Source organism: Telmatherina bonti, assembly GCF_933228915.1.
Source record: "Telmatherina bonti genome assembly, chromosome: 16".
NCBI lineage: Eukaryota > Metazoa > Chordata > Actinopteri > Atheriniformes > Telmatherinidae > Telmatherina > Telmatherina bonti.
In genome coordinates this window covers 14,061,639-14,082,719 of record NC_136614.1, presented here as the reverse complement: position 1 = coordinate 14,082,719, position 21,081 = coordinate 14,061,639, and the positions used below count along the sequence as shown (strand labels likewise).

Below are 21,081 nucleotides of genomic sequence, written 5' to 3'. Positions count from 1 at the left end.
TGTATTTTCCACATATATAAGATAATCCTATTTACTCGCCAATTCTTCCCTGTCTCTCCTTCCTGAGTTGAACCCGTTGAACTGCCTCCCCACCGCGCCCGTTCTCCACACTCACTTCCTGTTTAGAAGAACGATTACAGTATTGTCCCTACTGCCCAGGCCAGTAAGGCCTTGATCCAGAGCAGCCACCAGATCAGCTAGAAAACATTGATGAGATATTTTATTCATTAAAGTATTTGTAATAGGGCAAATAGAAGTAAATCAAAACAATATTTATATATATATATATATATATGTATGTATATATATATATATATATATATATATATATATATATATATATATATATATATATATATATATATATATATATACATACATACATACATAAAAAAATATATAAATATATATAAACAGGGAGGCACACATGTGTGATGTGATCAAACGCAGTTGTATGCAGCCATGATAAAAGATGGGAAATATATATTTAAGCTAATGTAAGGCTGATCGTATTGAAGCTGGACTAGTCTGTTTTTCTGATAAAAACATTTAATTTCCATTATGTAATTTATTATGTGTTTTCTCTGTGATAAGAATCAGTTTCTCTTTGTTCATCCTACCAAAAAGCAAAGTCACTTGTTTGTATCTGACTGCTTTTATTGGAAATTCCCAAAAAGGTGCCAATGTGCAAAGATTTTCCTCTCCGCGGTTACATGTGACACATTGGAGGTGTGGCACACGCACACTATTTATTGATTGAATCAAAGTGTGTGGCCTTGTTTTCCTGTTAAAAAAAAACAAAACAAATTATATTGAAGTAAATTATTAAAACCAAACCATAACATACACTCATAATGGATATACACAAGCAGAAAAATGTTTTATATGGTGAAAAAGCTCTGATTTTATATTATTCTAAACTTTTATTTTTTACCCTTGCAGAAAAAAGAAAATATTTGAACCTTGTAAGATATAGTATATGTAGTAGTGTGTAGTGTGTGCGTTTGTCATTGGTTATGATCGAAGTCAGTTTGAGCATGGCATCATCATTACTGAGAAAACTGACTGCCTTTTTTCTCGGTTCAATTTGATATTTTTTCTTAAGTGGGTGTAAATACCTTCACTTTGGTCAACCAGTCTATCAAACACTGAAAAGGAAAAACAGATTTTTCTTATTAAAATAGACAAAATTAGCTTCAGAAAATCAGAAATGTTCCCAAATAGTCCAACAGCAAACTCTCCAAAGCTGCAAGGTTATAAGGTATTAATTTTATGACTAATCCATTATCTAATCAGCACCAGTGTAGGAAGCCAACGTATGAAGCGTACGAGAGTGTGTGTGTGTGTGTGTGTGTGTGTGTGTGTGTGTGTGTGTGTAGGAGTTTTGCCCACAAGGAAAATTTGAGAAGTCATCCATCAATTCTGAATTGTGCGTAGTTGTTGTAGAAGTTGGTGATGTAATAGTTTTGTGATTGTTATCATCGTTGTGCTCCACATGAGTCAACGGGCCCATTGGAGCCTGCCTTGCTCATGAGCTCTTCTTCCTCCGCAGGCTGAGCGGCGGGCGTACAGAGAGGCGGAGATAAACATGATGGATGACCTATCAGAGGCTGACTTTCAGAAAGAGGAGGAGCCAGCAAGCCCAGCCCCTCCCCCTTCACAACAACACACAGACCCCGCCTCTCCAACGGTCGCCGTTACGCCGGAGCCGGTTGCCAGGGGAGACCAGGGCACACCCAGTGAGATTGAGTACCAGGTGAGACTTTCTGTCTGGTTTTGGTTCAGCTAAATTATCTGCACTGGCTTTTCTGTAATTCAGTAAATTTATTGAGGTGAAAAAGTTGACATTTATTGTTTTGTTTTTTTTATTTTACCAGAAAAGATCCTATTTATCGTGTAGAGGCCATTTATGTGTTTTTGTTTTCTTTTATGAGAAATGGCTGTTATGTAAGTTAAATTGTTTTTTTAATTATATTTTAGTATATTAGGTTATATTACACAGATGGATTTTTATTTAAAGTCTGTTATTTAGCTTTTTGATGAGTGTGAGAACGGTGAGGGAAGACAGGTCATTTATGTCACGTCCGGGGTGGTGTTTTTATTTTTTTGGGGGGGTTGGAAATCAGTGTCAGGTGGTGTGAGACAGGATGAAATGATTTTTTATTTACTGTACCAGCCTTTTCCACATCACTTTCAGGTGTTTTGTTGGGTTTTGTTAACTGGAACAAATATATAATGATCCACTTTTATTCTATTTTTTTGTTTAAAGAGAAATAAATTATTTGCAATTTTCTAAATTCTTTCCCTTTTTAATTTAATTATGCGTACAAAAATCAGACAGTCCACACTGCCACCGACTTTAAAAGTAACGTGGAAAAGGCTGGTACATATCGCTTCATCTTTGCACCTCATTTAAAACTCATCTAAACACCAGAACAGAGGTCACTTTCCCACTGTCCTTCCAGGGACTGAACAAAGTGAGATCTAGAGCTGATCCTGACAGGAACATTGCAAACTGTTAAGGCAAACTTTCACGCTTTTGAGTGACACATGAACTAAATATTTTATGCTGATTTATACAGAAAACTAGGTGAAAAAATTTGACAAAATGAACCAAAAGGGCAATAAACAAGGTTATAAATGAGCAGAATCCTAGTCTGTAAGGCGGCTTTTAAGCAATGGCCTCGATGGTACTAGTTGTGACAGAAACCTACTAGGTTTTCTCGGTTTCTGCCTCTACTCTCTGGGATTCACTCCCTAAAGAAACCCTTGCATGCTCTGACTTAACATTGTTTTAAAAACTGACTAAAATGCATTGTTTTTTAAGAGCTGCCTTTAATGATTTAAAATATTCTAAACAATTTCATATTTTATTTAGCTTATTCCTGTTTTAAATATAAATTGCCCTTTTATTCTTATTCATGTTGTTTTGCTGTAAATTGTCATGAAAAGCTCTTTATAAATAAAATGTACTATTAATATTAGTATCAGTATTTTGGCTCCTTGATGAGTTCCACGTTGTTGGAGCCTGAAGGTGCTTGTCTCTGTTATCTGTAGGGGAGAGATTTCAGGATGAGATGTAGAGGCTAAAAGGGTCAGACAGGTAGCAGGGCAGGAGCATGAAGGGGCTTGTAAGCAAGGAGGAAAGTTTTGTGTTAAATGCAGCACTTTACCGAACCGGTGTAGGAGGACAACAGTAAGGGTTGTGTGTTGCCAGGTTTTTGTGTGGGTGAGAGCTCTGGCAGAAATTTTGGATGCATTGCAGTCTATCCAGTAAAAATTTGGTTCACCATTACTGTGGGCCAGCTGGGAGATGATAAACATGTTGATTTGCTCTTTGTGGTTGTTTTTTTTTTTTGTTATTCTGCAGCCTAAGCAGTCAAGCAATAATAATACTTAAAAAGTACTGGATCAATATGTGGAATCAGAAAGATATTAGAAAATATTCTGCTTAACTTAGAAGAGCTTGTAAAAAATCTACACCTTGATGAAATTTCTGCGATAAAATGCTTTATGTTTCTTAACACTATCGGTGAACTATGGAAAAAAAGGGTAAATTGCTGTTTTTTTCTAATACATTGTCTGAAAAATACAGTATTGATTACTAAATACTATGAAGCTTCTTGTAAAACAGATTTAGTTTGATGGTGAGAAAAGTAAAAAATGAATTATTTGGAATAAATATAAAAAAAAAACAAAACCTGCATGTCGCAGATAAATCCATCGCCCCCTTTTTATAAACATACAGAATATTTTCTAAAGAACTTAAGTGGAAAAGTTTTCCTTTGCTGCTCGGTAATCAGTTGCAAAATATTCACAACATGAGCAAACATGGACTCTGTGTTTTGTCCTTGCCGGCTGAAGTGTTACCTTCTTCACTGTGTGCTAACAGGATGGTCGGGGCTTTGGGATCGGGTCGCTGGTGTTTGGGAAGCTGCGAGGTTTCTCTTGGTGGCCCGGCCGGATCGTTTCCTGGTGGATGAGCGGCCGGAGTCGAGCAGCAGATGGCACCCGCTGGGTGATGTGGTTTGGTGACGGCAAATTCTCTGTGGTGGGTGTCTGAAATTACATTTCATTTAATTTTTTTTTTCATTTTATTTTTTATTTCTTTCAAAACAACATAAAAATAAATACAAAATAAGACTGCCAATTAAATATGGCTTGAATGAAAAGGAGCAGAAAGAAGAGCAAGCTTATGATATCTGCCCCTTAATTTCATAATCATCTTATGTCCATTCTTATTATACATGTTACAATATTCACATACAACATCCAGTTGTTCCAAAATTTGCATTGATTACCCATCACATTCCTTTCTTTTTAGTCGTTTACACCATCGTAATTATTCAAGGTAATTCACATTATGCCTCTAACTCTTCATAAGTCTTTAAAATTGTTCTTTTTATGCTTTTCTTAAACACATTGATTGTTCCTAATTCTTTACCTTCTTTTTGAAGCTCATTCCATAAATTTATTCCTTTCACGTTAACAGTTCGTTCCATTATTTTTGTTCTGAACCTGGGTTTTTTTAAATATGTCAATTCCTTTCAAATCATAACGACTTTCTCTTACATCAGTCAAGAACAAGATTTCAGACTTAAATCTGACGTTTGCTCAGCTTTATTCAGCGCTAAAAAGCTGCCACACACCGCGGACATACATGGAGTTCTCTTACTTGGATTTGATGAAAGATAACCTTGACTATGTTAACAAAACTAACTCAAAGTTTTGCACCAAAGCCTGTTTTGCAGTGTCGTTGATTTGTGGTTTTCTGTTTCAGGTTTGTGTGGAGAAGCTGATGCCGCTGAGCTCTTTTTCATCTGCTTTCCATCAGCCAACATACAACAAGCAATCCATGTACCGTAAAGCCATTTTTGAGGCTCTGCAGGTAAAAGCCCTTTAAACTCCTCAGTGTTCTTTGACGTATGAGAATGAGTGGTTTTAGATCAAATTCTGGATTGTTCTGTAATGTGTGGCTTTTTGTTCCTGTCGATAAACTCAGAAATCTCTCAGGACGAAATGTGATCTGCTCATCTAGTTTTTTGCATGTGTGGATGCATGACCTCCTCCAGTTCTGCCTACATTTTGTTTGTGGTTACGTGTGACTGTTGCACAGCAATCTATAACTTGTGGGTTGTATTTTCAGTGAAAATGGACTTTATTTCCTTCTTGTAACTATTCTGCATGACCTAAATGAACAAATGTGTAATATTTATTCAAGGTTTTACTCAAAATGTGAATCACATAAAACACAGTTGTCTTTGTTATGAACGCTTCTCTGGTCAAAGAGTCAGAAAGCCGAGATCATGGATATTTTAAAACTGACCATATTTGTTTAATTTTTGTGTTTAGGTGGCCAGCGTGAGGGCGGGGAGGCCAGTTCCTTCCTGTGATGCAAGTGATGATGCCGAGGGAGTGGATCTTCAGACCAGGCAGATGATAGAGTGGGCAATAAAAGGTTTCCTGCCAACTGGTCCACAAGCACTGGACCCTCCAGAGGGTAAAAAGTTACTGCTCTCGATCACACAGCGTCACATGAACACACCACCTGTATTTCTTAGTCCAAATCAATCTGAGAGCTCATGTTTCTTGTGGAAAAATCCAAGCAGACTTCCAGCCAACCCCTCCTGGACTGTCCAGTCATAAACAGAAAGAACTGGTTCTAATTTAGGCTCTGTCTCTAAACCAGCACTGGAAACACTTCTCCTACATAGCTCAGATTTTCTTTCAGGATAAAAGAAAAACAGCTGTATGTACAGTAAAATACAATACAATACAACTTTATTTATTTAACGCACTTTAAAAACAATAATGTTGACCAAAGTGCCACATTGTGGGGGGTTAAAAAAAAAATAAAAAAAAACCAATAAACAACACAAGGTCAATTCAAATTAAAGTCAGAAATAAAAGAATTAAAAGAAATAAAAAAATAAGCAATCAAATTAAAACAATCAAAATAAAATCAGATTAAAAAAAAATTCAACTTATTGTGCAGAAAAAAAAGCCAGCTTAAACAAATGGGTCTTCAGTAAAGATTTAAAAGCAGATACAGAAGAGGCCAGTCTAATGTGTAAAGGAGTTTAGGTGCTGTCACGGCAAAGGCCCGGTCCCCTCTTAGCCTCCGTTTCGTCCTCGGTGAAGACTGAAGTAGTCGGTCAACTGACCTGACACACTGGGTGTGTAGGAAGCGGGGAGGCACCATTCAAACATTTAAAAACAAATAAAATCAACATAAAAAAATCTGCAAGTGGAGCAGTCCAGTCTCTTTCAAAAGACTCTGAGGCATGACAAAGTTTAAGATTACATATTGGTGCAGATTTAAGATGGTTTAGAGATGTCAAGTACTGTCTTCCGGGTTCACATTTAAAGCATTTCAGATATTGCATAAAAATCTGTCACTTTGTGGTTTTTATCCCCACAGATGAACAGAATCTATACAAAGAAGTGTACCCCGAGATGTGGGCGGAGCCTGAGGCAGCTTACACACCTCCACCCGCAAAGAAACCACGCAAGAACTCCGCAGAGAAAGCCAAGATCAGAGAGGTGATCGATGAAGGGACCAGAGGTAAACTATTAGCACGTTTTCAGCAGAATCTATTGAAAAAGGTTTATTTTCTACCATCTCACATGCTGAGTAAAAGGATCACATGTTTTTTTGTGTTTCTCAGAGAGACTTATACACGAGATCAAAAAGAAAACCAGGAATATAGAAGGTAAAAGCATCTAAAATATTTTTATAAAATATATTTTCTTAAATATTTTCTCTGACTCCAGATTTAGAGAACCAAACAAACAAACTTATTTTGTGCTTTTAAACTGATCGTGTTTGTCTTTGTTCAGATATCTGCATTTCCTGTGGAAGCCTCAATGTCTCTCTGGAGCATCCTCTCTTTGTGGGAGCGATGTGTCAGGGCTGCAAAGTAAGAAACCCCTCGTGGTTGTATTTCTTTCATACTGAGTATCACAGTAGTATTTACAGAGCAGATCTTTAAACCATCATTTCTGAGCATCTCTGACAGCTTTCCACAGCTGCAGCTCTTTCGTCTCTTCATCTAATTTCAGACATGTTGAGACCTTACTTTAATGTAAAACTCAGTCTTTTTGCACCTTTTTGCATTTTCAGAACTTTTTTGTTATGTTCAGACCCACTGTTATGCTTTTAAATGAATTTTGGTTCAAACAACAATGTTTACAAATGTGTAAATCATTAATTAGAAACTTTATTGCCATTATTTCTATGGACTGAGTCGTTTTTTTCCCCCCAAAAAAAAAAAAAACATACTTACTTTTCCTCGGCAGAACTCATTCCTGGAGTGCGCCTACCAGTATGATGATGATGGCTACCAGTCCTACTGCACCATCTGCTGTGGAGGAAGGGAAGTGCTCATGTGTGGCAACAACAACTGCTGCAGGTCAGCACAACACAGCACCTTTTACACTGGTTATTACTGGATTGATATGCAGCAGCTCCTTCTGGAGGCTTCACATCTGCAGAAACAATTCACCCCAAAATCTCAAAGTCAGATCCATGCTTCTGTTTACTGGGAACAGTCAGCTTGTTTATTTATTTAACACAGTTCATTCTGGCATTTTAGTCTCCTGGCTGCAAACACAGCAGAGATCAAAAGTAGCAGCGATGAACTGATGGCATGTAGCAGGAGCTAAAGATGACCAATGTGACAGGCGGATTTTAACCTATTGCAGATATACCAATGTGGGCATCATGCAGCATAATGTGACGCTTTCATTACTGAACATATTCCAGAGTAATTCACATAACTTGATCCAGAAACGGTGTCATGAGAGTTTTTCCGTCAGCTAAGTTTTTTTAAATACTCTCAGCAGTGACATACGAGGTACATCATTTCACATTCGAGTGAGATTACTGGAAATATAATGAACAAATGGAAAACTAGATGAGTAGAAAGGGACAGGAATACCAAATAAGTGTCATACACCTTTTTGGAACTCCTTTTATCTCACAAATTTATTTAATTATCAAATTGATGAGGAATAATGATCATTAATGTTATTAATATTAATATTTGTGGTTATTATTTTCTTAATTAGTATGTATATATATATATATATATATATATATATATATGTATATACATATGTGTATGTATATTTTTCTTTTCATATTTTCTTTCATTTGTTTGAAATAAATTAACTAACTTGAAATTCAATTAACTTGAAATTAATTAACTAACAATTATTAGCACATGCACTGATTGGCTTTAGCTTTGAATGTGCTTGTTTCTTTAAGCTTATGCGATGTCATTTTCACATGCAGCTGCATTCATTTCCCACCACCGTGATCTCGTCGCAATGACACATCCCAAGGATTCTCTGTGGGATTAAGGTCTGGACTCTGTGGCCAATAATTCATGTGTGAAAACATCTCATGCTCATGAACCACTATGAAAGAAAATAGTAGAAAAAACTGTTTATTTTGTAATTTTATGTAGTTATCTGACCTATTTTATTGAGCATTAATGCTGTGGAACCTTACATGACTAACTGAAGCGATCTCAGGTTTATAAAGCATAATGGGGGCTGCTTTTCTGCCAGTACACTGGAACTGGGTGAATGTGGACTCATCAGACCACATGACATTTTTTCCATTTCTGCACAGTTCAGTCTTTATGCTACAAGCCAGATTTAATGCTTTTTCCATCAATTAACCTCACTGATAAGTGGTTTCCTTGAGTCTACACACTTGTTCTGAGCGGATACCTTGATCTGTTTCCACAGTTGTGAGTGTAAAAACACTCTTACGTTTCTTATAAACCTTACAGTGAGTTATTTTATTTTCGGCAGTCTCCACTCCCAATGAAGATTTTGTTTTGGCCACATTCCTGGATATGAAGATGGTGTTTCACCTCTATTCTACTTGTTTCAGCTTTAAACCTTGTTTTTCCAGGAAAGACTTCACACAGTTAAAACTGAAAGCTGAAACATTTTATTAGCTGCAGTCCCTTAGATATTTACAATGTTAGCGAACACATAATGAGAAGTTGCATAAGGAATTAACCCATAAAGACCTATGAAAAAAAATCGTCAAATAAGTCCAATTTTTCAATATGAAGATTTATTGGTCCTTTTAACAAAGTGCGAAATAAAAAAGTACCAAATTTTTTAGGGACATTTACCATTTATTACCATGTTCAAAAGTGTAATCTTCTCATTTCTGGTGTCCGTTAAGGGGCAGAAGACAAAAATCACTTTGTGTTTAACAGGATTTTGAGCAAATTTTGTACCATAAAGTGATGCCAAATGTCTCAGCCTGTGTCAAGGTGGCGGTGAGGAAGGTGAAGGTGTGGACCCAAATGCAGAGATGAGCAACCAGGGATGCAGGTTAAGGAGGGATTTATTCCAACCAAAGGAACTCAGGGGACTAACAACAAACAAACAAACAAAATGATCCAGCAACCAAGAACTGAAACTGAGGGGTATAAATACACTGGGGAACCAAACAAGAAACAGGTGTACTGACTGAACTAAAACAAGACCAGGTGAACTCAATGAACAGGAAATCAATAAAGCTAAACAACAAACAAGAAAACCAAACAGGAAAAACTACAGTATAAAACAGGAAAGCTGAAACTAAGGCACAAAAAGTCTTAACCATGACAGCCTGTATGTGTCATAAATGTCACGCTGGCTTCTTATGTGTTAAAAATGATTTAACCAAAACTGAAAAGAGCTTTTAAATGAAGTCAGTGGGGTAGAAAAGATTTTCACAAAAACTTAAATCAGGTATATATTTTGTAAAAAGATATAAAAATGGATTAACTATAATTATTCTGTTTTTTTCCAATGAACCAGTTTGACTGTAGCTAAAACACATCCGTACGATTTCTCATTTTCCTGATGATGATGAGTTTCTGTGTTTTATGTGTGCAGGTGTTTCTGTGTGGAGTGCGTGGACCTGTTGGTCGGAGCCGGCTCGGCAGCGGCGGCCATCAAAGAAGACCCCTGGAACTGCTACATGTGCGGATCCCGAAACACCTACGGGTTACTACGGCGACGGGACGACTGGCCCTGCAGGCTACAGCACTTCTTCGCCAACAACCACGAGCAGGAATTCGTAAGTTCTCTTCTCTGTTAGCAAAACACACGTTCAAGGACTATGCTGATGGTAAAACAAAATAAAAATCATCATGAGTTTATTACAAATTGCTGCAAACAGATCTTTTTATTTTATTAAAGAGAAATTCCAACGAATAAAATGCTTCATTCAAGGTTTGTCCACAGCGTACCACAAGTCAGTTATATCACTTTAATATGATTTATTTGCCACATGTTCTCCTCTCTCGTGACCTTGCTAGAGGTGAATTACAGCTCAGTTAAACTGGAAACATTAATGCGCTTCAGCTCATAACTATCCATAAAAGGTTAATACTCACCAAAACAGAACAAGCTCATATTCAGATATTTTATTGCCACATTTTTTTTTTTAAATTTCAAATCACCTTCATCACTGTTTCTCCTGTTTCTGCTCACAGGAGCCAGCCAAGTTATATCCTCCTGTTGCAGCAGAGAAGAGGCAACCCATTAGAGTCCTCTCACTGTTTGACGGCATTGCTACAGGTACACACATGTAGAGCTGCAGCGATGCTTGTAAGTCTGTGGCGATTGATGCAACAATGTTGGAAAGATCCACTTTTATATGCTCTGTTCAGGTCTGCTGGTGCTGAAAGATCTCGGCATCCAAGTTGACAAGTATGTTGCATCCGAGGTGTGTGAAGACTCGATCACTGTCGGCATGGTGCGACACCACGGTCGCATCATGTACGTTGGAGACGTACGCAATGTAACTCACAAGCATGTAAGTGAAGTGTTCTCATATTTGCTGCAACATGGAAGAATAAAACATCTTTAATAACTCGTGTTGTGTTTCCTCTCTCAGATTGAAGAGTGGGGACCCTTTGACCTGGTGATAGGAGGAAGCCCCTGCAACGACCTCTCTATAGTCAACCCTGCAAGGAAAGGGCTTTATGGTAAGAACAGGGTGACAAATGTCTAATAAGAGTATAAGGTTAATCTACGTATTAAATGAATGCTATCCATCTTCCTGCAGAGGGAACTGGACGGTTGTTTTTTGAGTTTTATCGCCTGCTGCATGAGGCTCGACCAAAGCCCGGCGACGAGCGGCCATTCTTCTGGCTGTTTGAGAATGTGGTCGCGATGGGAGTCAGCGACAAACGGGACATCTCACGCTTTTTAGAGGTAGAAAAAAGCTTAGACAGACAATATTTTTGTCCTCCTAGAAGATATTTCCCTCCTCCAAATACTGACTGTCACATGCTGTGAAGCTTTGAAAGTCAGTTGAGTAAAATGTGTGATTTCTACAATTGTGTTGTGTTGGATACTTAAAGGTTAACAAGAAAAAAAATGGGTATTTTAAACATCAAAACATACTTTATACACAGTTTTTTTCCTTATTCTTATTAACTTTATAGATAATTCCACCTGGGTAAACTGTAACGGTCAGAAAGGAGAAAAAACTTAAATAAAATGTGAAAAACAGGAGCTAACACGACTTCTCCTCCTCAGTGTAACCCAGTGATGATTGATGCCAAGGAGGTTTCTGCTGCACACCGTGCTCGCTATTTCTGGGGCAACCTGCCAGGCATGTCCAGGTGAAACATACAAACACACACACGCACACACAGATGATTTCACTCTGTTTAGAAATACATCTTCAAATCAAACCTGTGCTCTTTCTTTTCACTCCAGGCCTCTGACGCCGATGGCCAATGACAAGTTGGACCTACAAGAGTGCCTCGAGCATGGCCGCACAGCCAAGGTATCCACCTGTTTGCATGTGTGTGCGTGAATGTCTGAGTCTTATTTGTGTTGATATGACCTTTGTTTTCTTTCTTTTTTGATTGATGATTTTTAAACTCAGCCTGTAAGATATTGTATGTATGCAGCTAATAATGCAAAGATCTTGTTTTCTTTTACTTTTTTGCCCCATTTTCCCTCTTTTTATTTCATTCTAACAACTAGAACAACTGCATGGATACTTTAAAAAAGTAAATATATGCAATAGGAAGCTGTTATATCAAAGGGCAATAGCTGTAGGATTAAAAAGGGATGCTTGTGTTTGTTTGTATCTGTTTGTGTTTGTGTGTTTGGCTCTGGATGATAATTCCAGTTTGAGAAGTTGCGTACGATAACGACACGCTCCAACTCTGTGAAGCAGGGGAAAGACGAGCATTTCCCCGTCTACATGGACAACAAGGAGGACATTCTCTGGTGTACGGAGATGGAAAGGTACAGAGGTGTTTGTTCTGTTTGCTGCATTTTATTTTAGGTACCTTTACAATTTCACTCATAAAATATTTCTGGATTATTTTGTAAAATTGATTTGTTTTAATACCCTTTTTTCACCCAATTTATTCCTGTCAAAATGTGGTTAGGCAAATCTGAGAAGAGTTTCTTTGCAGATTTCTTTCTGAAAAGAAAGAAATTGGAAAATATATTAAAATTATTTTTATCTGATGCAGTTAATGTGGTTGTTTTCATACTGAAACACAAAGCAGCTCATATTTAAAAGTTATGGAAGCTGAAGGCCTAGAAAAAAATATCTAATGAAGATGAACAGCATCTAAAAGTGATGTCCTCCAGAAATATAAACACATTCATCAAATATCAAACACAAGACCTTAGAGATGCATCTGGATCTTCAGCTGATCTGTCTTCACCATAAATGGCCTCCGTGAACAGTTAATAAGCCATAACTAAAGAAGTAAAACAGAGGGAAAAAGGCTGAGCCACGCAACATGATGCACAAACTGGACTGAAAATCAGAACAAACAAGTCTGATGGAGTGCTGAGTCCTCCCCAGAACCTGGACCTTGTCATTGTTGAAGCAGTGTGGGATCATCTGGACAGAGAAAAGAACAAAGAGCAGAAAACATCTAAAGAGGTCTTTTGGAAATTCCTTCAAGAAGCCAGGACAAATATTCCTGAAGACTTCCAGAAGAAAGCCGGTCTGGGAGAGTTCAGACCACCAAATGCTCACTTTCAAGCTTGTTAGGATTTAATGTCTATTTTTGTTTCTCCATTTGCCTGACAATATGTGAGGTCAAGACTTTTACACAGTATAATAATCAAACTGATGGTTATTGTCTCCAATAACTCATCATTCATCCTCCAAATTGACATAAATACAATTAAAACCGGACAGGTTGGAGATCGAAGCCTCAAAATATTTCAGTTTACAACAACTGGAGACAAAATTAAATAAAATTTTAAAAAAGGCGTTTCAGTGCCTCCACCTTAAATAGATACTTTATTAATAATCAGTAAAGTATTTTCCACTTTTTTTTTTTTTTTTTTTTTTGATAGATTGTAGCCCAGTCACATGGTAAACCAGTCCGAGTGTAAACTAAAACAATGAAACGTCTGGTGTTTTCCAGGGTGTTTGGTTTCCCCGTCCACTACACCGACGTGTCCAACATGAGTCGTCTCGCCAGGCAAAGGCTGCTGGGACGTTCCTGGAGCGTCCCCGTCATCAGGCACCTCTTCGCCCCGCTCAAAGAGTACTTCGCCTGCTACTAGTCACACACCAACTCTCTCTCTCTCTCTCTTACACACACACATGCAGGCTCACACTGATAACTACAAACAGTATACGAGTAGTACATGAAGGTTGGCTGATGCAAGATGACACAGTCCGGACTTGCACACATAAACACACACAATGTAAAGGACTGCTTCCCTAGATCCCATGTAGACCACTGGCTGACCTTTGTCCCTTGGTGCTACCTTGCTGATTTCTACACACATGGAAGTGCAGGGGTTTCTGTACTGTAAATCTACATACACTCACTTCCTGTCCAACCTTGAAACTGATGTCTACTGGCTTTACTGTCGTGGAGCTCAAACCTCCAGGGGGCGCAAGACTAACAGAGACGCCCTGTTTTTAGTATCTCTCTGAACACATTAACACACCGATGAATCCTTCTGAACCATAACACTTAACTGTATTCATTTTTAGTGACAATGCTACAAGTGTACCACAGTGCAATGAACACAAATACATCCAAAAATACACACAAACATAACAGTTAATGTTTGTGGTGCTGATCCGGCTGTGACAGAGTCTAAATGGTGCCACTTAAATACAACACTTTTTACAGTTTTTTGGTGCTCTCGGAGACTGAACGGTCTCTGGTTGTTTCAGTCGCTGCAGTTTTGTTTCCTTAACTCAAGCCGGACAATAATAAGCAGGTAGAGGCGGAAAAAATATCCAAGAGGGGTGAATTCTTCATACTAGTCCAGTCAGTTCAGTGTGCTAAGAAACTAAGTTGATACAGTGAAGCCTTCTTTTGTGCGAGTGCAACCAATCAGATTGTAATCTTTTATTATTCTCGAAGGAGGAGCTGCTTTGGGTTTAAGAATAATCGCAGCAGGTGAGTTTAAACCAAGTCCCAACAATGAGAGCTTTTTAATTTAACCCCCCCACCTCCTTACAGCAAGAAGGCTGCTGGTTCAAGTGGTCTTTCTGGAGGGGATTAGTATGTTGTCGCCATGTTCTTCCTCTTCCTCACACCATCCACACATGCATCTTTGGTCTCACTACATTCTCTCTAAGAGTGATTGTGGGTGTGAGTAGATTGATTGTCTCTCTGTAACGGTTCTGTGATAGACTGGTACCCTGTCCAGGGTGTACCCTGACCCTGCCACTTACCTGGGATAGGCTCCAGCCTCTATGACCCTGAATAGGAATAAGCGGTATTGAAAATGAATGAATGAAAAAACGTAACTTCCTAAGGCTGGTTTATGTACAAGACATTCCAGTTACACTGAATTAAGTATTATGGTGCCAACATGATGTCCATGTAATTAAATGTCAGGTTGTAGGAGGGCAGATAAACATGTGGAATTACAAGAAAAAATATGTAGTAAGCTTTAAACATGTAAGCAGAACATAACCTTACTCTTATCCTCATCCTCAGTGTGTAAATTACTCAGACGTCACTGCAATAGTCAGATTTAAATATCTGAAATAATTCTCTTTCATTTCATGAAGAAGCAGAAAAAGCCTTGATAAATAATTGGTTGGTAAATTAAGAAAATTAAGGTGTTCGGATGCCGTGATGCTGCACCAACGTAAGGTCTGTATGTTGATGCACATCTGTCATTTTCATGGTCATACTCATGTAAGATCAAAACATAGTGACAAGAGAGATGTTATTACAAACTGTTCATATGCAAATAGCTTGAATTAGTAAGTAAATATTTTTACAGACAATCTTTAAATCTGCCATAAATATTGTACTTTTGGAAGAAGGTTTTACTGCATGGTGTTCATTTAGATGCAGATGTAGTCCTCAATTCCCAAACCAGTTCCTGAGCCGTATTTTCCCACTTTGTTTTTCAGACAAAAGAATGAATTTTTTATCAGGTTTAACTCATCTTGCCAGATTATTTCTTCTTGCAGAGCAGCGCTACCTCTGAGAGACGTTTAATTAAAACACGGAAGGATTTTGTAGTTGTTCTGTATCTTCCTCGCAGCAGCATTTAAAGTACCCTCCTCTTGTGATGCAGCTTCTCTTGTGCCTCGGCTCTGGTATTGTCCTCTTCTGGTCTGGTGAAAATGTAAACGTCCACCAGCCCTACAGGAGTCATGCTTCCTCATTGCTTCATGGAGGATCCATATTGTGCTTCAGTGACTACACTGCAGCAATGTCCCATGAAACCAGGCAGACCTTTAGACACTATGCTGGTTTTCTACTTCCTATGACTGAACAGACAACCCTGTTTAAATGACAGATACTTCCTCATATAACACAGGTACAACTTGGCAGCCCAGTCCTCCTTTCCCCACTGCATGCTGGGATAAATCAGCTGCTGCTCGGCTCTGTGTAAGAATACGTGAGCAAAGAAAGCAGCTTCTAGTCGGTTTTTCTTCGATTAGACACTATAAAAGAAATCCCTGCACTTATACGTGGTTTATTTACACAGGGCTGTCTTTTGAGAAAACATTTCAGTCTGGTGCTTGTTGTCCTCCGACAACCATCTTTTCCAGGAAGCCTTCCAATCCTCTGACCTTCCTCAGATACCAGCTTACCACTGGACGTGCAGTCTATGCCGACACACATTTCTCTGACGCACACACACACACACACACACACACACACACACAGCACAAACAACCTCTCAAGACAACAGTTAACCAGCAGGTTCAAAGTTTTTGCATCATGTTTACTCTCCATTTATACAACCAACCTTCAGGTGCTTTTTAAAACTCTTGCTCTTTTTTACAGTGCTCTTGCAGGTCGCACACACAGACACACACACACACTCATCGCCGACTTTTTTGCGCTTCTCGTAACTTCTTCTCCGCTGAAAAACACGCCTTCGGCACACACTTGCATACACACTGTGTTCTTTGCCAGCCGCCTGTTGCAGTCAGGCTTCCCAAGGCGCTGCTGGGTGCGACTTCATCACCCCGCACCGCTTGGTGCTCCTTCTGCCCCGTCCGACACCCCTTTCTTTCCAACCGCATCCCCTTCAAACACCCCTCACACCCACCCCCAGGTGCTGCATGTCAGTCAGTCAGTGTAATCTCTGATTCCATGTTAGATTAGGGAGTAATTATAATAATAATATGGTAATAATAATTACAATAATCTGTTATTGTGTGTGTGTACTGTTCCAGGTTGGTGCTCAGTTCAGTTCAGTCTCAGCCTACAGAGGGGAGAGAGAGGCTGGAGAAAGCATATAATACAGTTAGTATAGTGACTTGTTCTATTGTACCCAGGAATGCCAGAAGAAATTGTAGAAACGATGAGCTGCACAATGTTCTCGGACCAGTGATGAGCTGAAATAACATGAATGAGCTGAAATCCACCATTTGTTTACGTTCTACCAATCCAAACGGTTTCCTTTCTGGTGTTTGGGATCTAATCAGAAAGGTCTACATTCATTTAGGAAAGTAAAACAGGAAACTTTAAGTTTCTCAACTTCTGGATCTGAAATCTGATATTTATTGTTTTGTTTGCATCCTGTTACCAAACGAACAGACCTACAATCAGCTGTTAGTGGTCATGTGTGACCCATCAAGTCGTGTTTACCTTCTTAAAAAGTTTAAAGCTATTCTTGAAACAGAAAAATGTTTCACACCCATTAAAACCACTCATCAGAAACGAGAGCAGTTGTCTTCCTCTTTTAGCTAACAGGAATATTAAAGCTTTAACAAATCAAAATGTGAGTTTATCTGAAATAACTAGAACAGATAACGGACCTTAATGTTGTTATTTTTACAGCCATAATGTTCATTTTGACTTTACTTGGATAATTACAGCCAACACAGTCAAACATTTTAAACATCTTAACAGTTTTGGATCAATACATGTTAATCCATGTCTACAAACAGCTAATTGAACCCAGCTTGTGGATTTTAAATAAGCATTTAAACTCTTCACAGAGTGAATATAAGTTTCAGCTCCTCTTTATAAGATATAGGCTTTCCGAACATTAAGATTTGTGAACTTAACATCACTGAATTGTTGAATCCCTGCATACAAGTTAATCTCTATTTCCCAGTAAAAACAATCATAGAAATTCACTAAAACAAAAGAACAAACACTACTGTGCAGAGGTGGCAATTCCTGGTCCAGAAAGTAGAAGTCCTGCCATGTTTTTGGATCTACCTGTACATTAAGAACAGGTGTTTTCACTAACAGGCTTGTTTACCTGGCAAATAAACTCTGCTCATTAAATTCAGCTGGTTTGGTGACTGGTCGGAGCAGCTGCCGGACAGGACTTTTACTTTCTGGACCAGGAATTGCCACCTCTGCTTATGTGACATATTGTTGTTTGTGCTCTGAAATGTGACATTGAAATATTTATTGCTGATTGACTACCAGCTTAAATTTGTTCAACTTTTCAGTCTCTGATCTGTAACTTGTACTAATTAGCAAATATTAACATGACGCATTTGAACCCCTTTAATACATTAATAACAGGATTTTTTAATGGGCAGATAAAAAAAGTGAAATACTATTAAACAGTCTATTAAACTACTAAAAGTCAGTTTGTTAGCCAAAGATTAGATTGTGTATCTTCCAATCTTTATATCACAGATGAGATTATGATAGGATTGTTTTTGTTTTTAACCTAATAAGACCTTAATATTATTTTTATTTATCCCTAATGGACTCCATACAAATCCAGTGGAACCTGTTCTGACCAATATGGTGTGATTTTAAACTGGTTTAAAATATCCAGCTTTGCTATTTCAACTCGCATGTGTCTGAGAGCGCAGCAGGACAAGAGACGGAGGAAAAGAGTCGACATTTCTAAATGATGGGTGACACGGTGATGATGTTTCTGTTCGCCTATCGACAGCTTTTAGGCTGACTGATGCGCTGTTTTAAACACTGATACACTTTCAGACAAACACACACAAAACACTGTTATTGACACACAGGGCGAAAGGCGCTCGCGCAGAGACACAACATCCACGAATACAATGCTGTGGCGCATGCAGACACTCATCTCATGGACTAAATGAAAGATGAGCTTTTAGGAAAAGGAGGACCTGGTGGTGTTTCAAAAGGTGCTAAAATTTTATCTGAAAATGAAAAAAATATATTGTTAGGACTATAAATCAACTTTGTCTTTACAATGACTGTATTTAAGTTTGTCGTAGTAATGAAAGGCACTATTATTATTTTACTCTTGTATGAATATGAACTAATTAAAAAAAGGCATTTTAACTTTGTACTTGAACAATGTAAGAAATGAACCGTGAATAAAAAAAGGACTGTTTCTTGTGATTTTTTGTAATCTGTAGTTTGGACTGCAACTTCTACAAGTTCCATTGTTTATTTTCTCTCTTCACATTTTATTCATCCAGTTTTGTTTCCACTTCCCTTTTTTTTTTAAGCTCTGCAAACATTTGCTGACACAAAATCAACTCAATAACACCCTGCAGCTTTTCTCTGGTCTGTTGTCAGAATGTAAAGATCAGATCAAACTCTCAAAAGCGACAGTTTGAGAGATTATATAGGATAATACCAAAATGATGACAGATTTGGAAGTCAAATTTGAGACACTTTTGTATTTTTTTCTGAATTGAAAAAGTGACCTGCCTTATATTTCCACTGAAACACGATAAAAACTGTTTGCAGGACTAATGAACAGTTGTGTCTGTGCCGCAGCAAAGTTTCAGTCTCCTTATGTTAATAAAAATTTAAGTAAATCCCTTTTTTTATACTTTTTTTAAATGTAAACAATCAGTGTAGCAGTCAAAATGATGTAGTTCTCACAAAGCAACCCTAAACAAGCATGAGCATATTGCAAATTCATATTTACATATGATATTTAACTCATTTGCCAATGTTAAAGGGTTAATTTGTCCTATGGGCGTTATTGACACCCACTAGATGGATTAAAAAACAGCAAAAATAATTGCTCATCAGAAAGCTTAAGTCCATATTTGGTATTTTGGCTCAGAAAAAAGTAATTAAATTCATCCGGTCAAAAGCTCTGAAAATTTAATCTGGTGCTGCAGAGTCAGTGTGATCATTGTAAAAGGATTTTGTAGAGTTTCATTGTGCTCCCCTTAATTACTGCATCTAAAATCCCACCACAGCAGCAGTCAGCTGAGCCCTGGCCTCCATAGTGCCTCCCTGCAGCACCATGTTGTTGCTTTCAAGTGCTTCATGAAAGCTCTTATAATGAAGTGCTATGGAGCAGATATAACTGACCTGCAAACAATTTTACTTTACTTTGGTAAAAACCATACTGAAAAATAAAATGACAGTCGTTTATGGTTTTCTAATCAGTTTAATTACTGATACGTAATTCATTCATACTTTATGTTTGACAGAAACAGAGATGATAATGTACTTTTTAAGGGTTTTTTTTTTTTTTCTTTAGAAATATTTACATTAGATATGATGTACACGTGGCCTGTATTGATTTTGGGAATACAACTAAAAAGATGCTGCCTGGATTTAATTCATTACTAATAATTAACTACTAATTAAATTAATTCATATAGTTGTGCTCATAATTATTCATACCCATTCATTAAAGACGGAAAAAAAACAGCTGCCTGTAAAATAAGCTGAAATTGACTAAAGTAATAATAAAAAAAATTTTAAAAATTGAAAATCATTACATTATTTTCTAATTCTGGTTCAATGGAAAAATTTTTAAAAGCAAACAAATGAGATAATTTATTACATATTACATCATTCAAAAACTAATATTTTGTTGAACAATCCTTTAATGTTTCCGCTACAGTCAGGTGTTTTCGGTTCCTCTCAGTCAGACTTCTGCACCTGTTGACAGGTATTTTGTCCCATTGTTCAACAGGAAAGTGCTCTAATTTGTCCAGGACCAATATTGTTTGTTTGTTATTTTTCTTTCTTTAACTAAATTAAATGAAAAAACCAGTGTCTTATATCACTAAATTATATTTTTGCAAATTTTTAGTTATTGTTCCTTTTTTAAGTCTCCAGTTATTTGAGTGACTGTTGTAAATTCAGCCTTTTTTTTAATGAGAAGGTATGAATACATATGAGCACAACTTTATATTATTATCTGCCAAAACACGTCAAATATACATACACAACTCAGCAAATAAACATGGTTCAGTGATAGAGAAATAAATCAAATTGTTTATAATTTATCCATCACCTGAATTACCAGGTTTTGGTAATGACTTTCATATTTCCGACAATAATTGAACGCAGCACGTCTCTGGAGGCAAGAACACGCCCCTGTCTTCTGAGCGGAGGAGACCCCGTCTACAAGAAGGGGGAAAAAAAACATCTGCTCTCCTATTGGTCTGTTTTTCCGTTGCGCTGGTTGGACCGGCGCCTGATTGGTCGCTGCCGGACCGTCTGCCAAGAAGCATCTGCGGCTCGAGCCGTGCCAGCTGTCCTCGCGCACTCGGCTTTAGCTGGGCGACGTTGAGAAGCTCCGCTGGAGGAGGGTGTCGGAATCCGTGAAGAAAGGGTAAGAAAAGAAATGTCACGGTGTGATTTTCACTATTTAGCATGTAATTATGAATATGGACGAATTTGACCACTAGTGTTATTCATT

General features: G+C 37.8%; 1 protein-coding gene across 5 annotated transcripts in view; it reads left to right on the top strand.

Annotated features, from left to right (window-relative positions):
* The window catches only part of dnmt3aa (DNA (cytosine-5-)-methyltransferase 3 alpha a), a 59,861-nt gene extending 41,058 nt beyond the window's left edge, over positions 1–18,803 (top strand). For 3 of the 5 annotated variants that reach the window (XM_079255322.1, XM_079255318.1, XM_079255319.1), the window contains 17 exons: positions 1,553–1,756; positions 3,893–4,051; positions 4,781–4,888; positions 5,353–5,500; positions 6,422–6,565; positions 6,669–6,713; positions 6,841–6,920; positions 7,300–7,412; positions 9,910–10,093; positions 10,512–10,596; positions 10,689–10,834; positions 10,916–11,006; positions 11,087–11,235; positions 11,563–11,648; positions 11,746–11,815; positions 12,167–12,285; positions 13,434–18,803. In XM_079255322.1, coding sequence (XP_079111448.1) covers positions 1,553–1,756; positions 3,893–4,051; positions 4,781–4,888; positions 5,353–5,500; positions 6,422–6,565; positions 6,669–6,713; positions 6,841–6,920; positions 7,300–7,412; positions 9,910–10,093; positions 10,512–10,596; positions 10,689–10,834; positions 10,916–11,006; positions 11,087–11,235; positions 11,563–11,648; positions 11,746–11,815; positions 12,167–12,285; positions 13,434–13,575 — 2,073 coding nt within the window. In that variant the 3' untranslated portion in view covers positions 13,576–18,803. The remainder of the gene's footprint in view (positions 1–1,552; positions 1,757–3,892; positions 4,052–4,780; positions 4,889–5,352; positions 5,501–6,421; positions 6,566–6,668; positions 6,714–6,840; positions 6,921–7,299; positions 7,413–9,909; positions 10,094–10,511; positions 10,597–10,688; positions 10,835–10,915; positions 11,007–11,086; positions 11,236–11,562; positions 11,649–11,745; positions 11,816–12,166; positions 12,286–13,433) is intronic. The other 2 variants (XM_079255321.1, XM_079255320.1) reach the window with 2 other exon arrangements.
* The last annotated feature ends 2,278 nt before the right edge of the window (positions 18,804–21,081 follow it).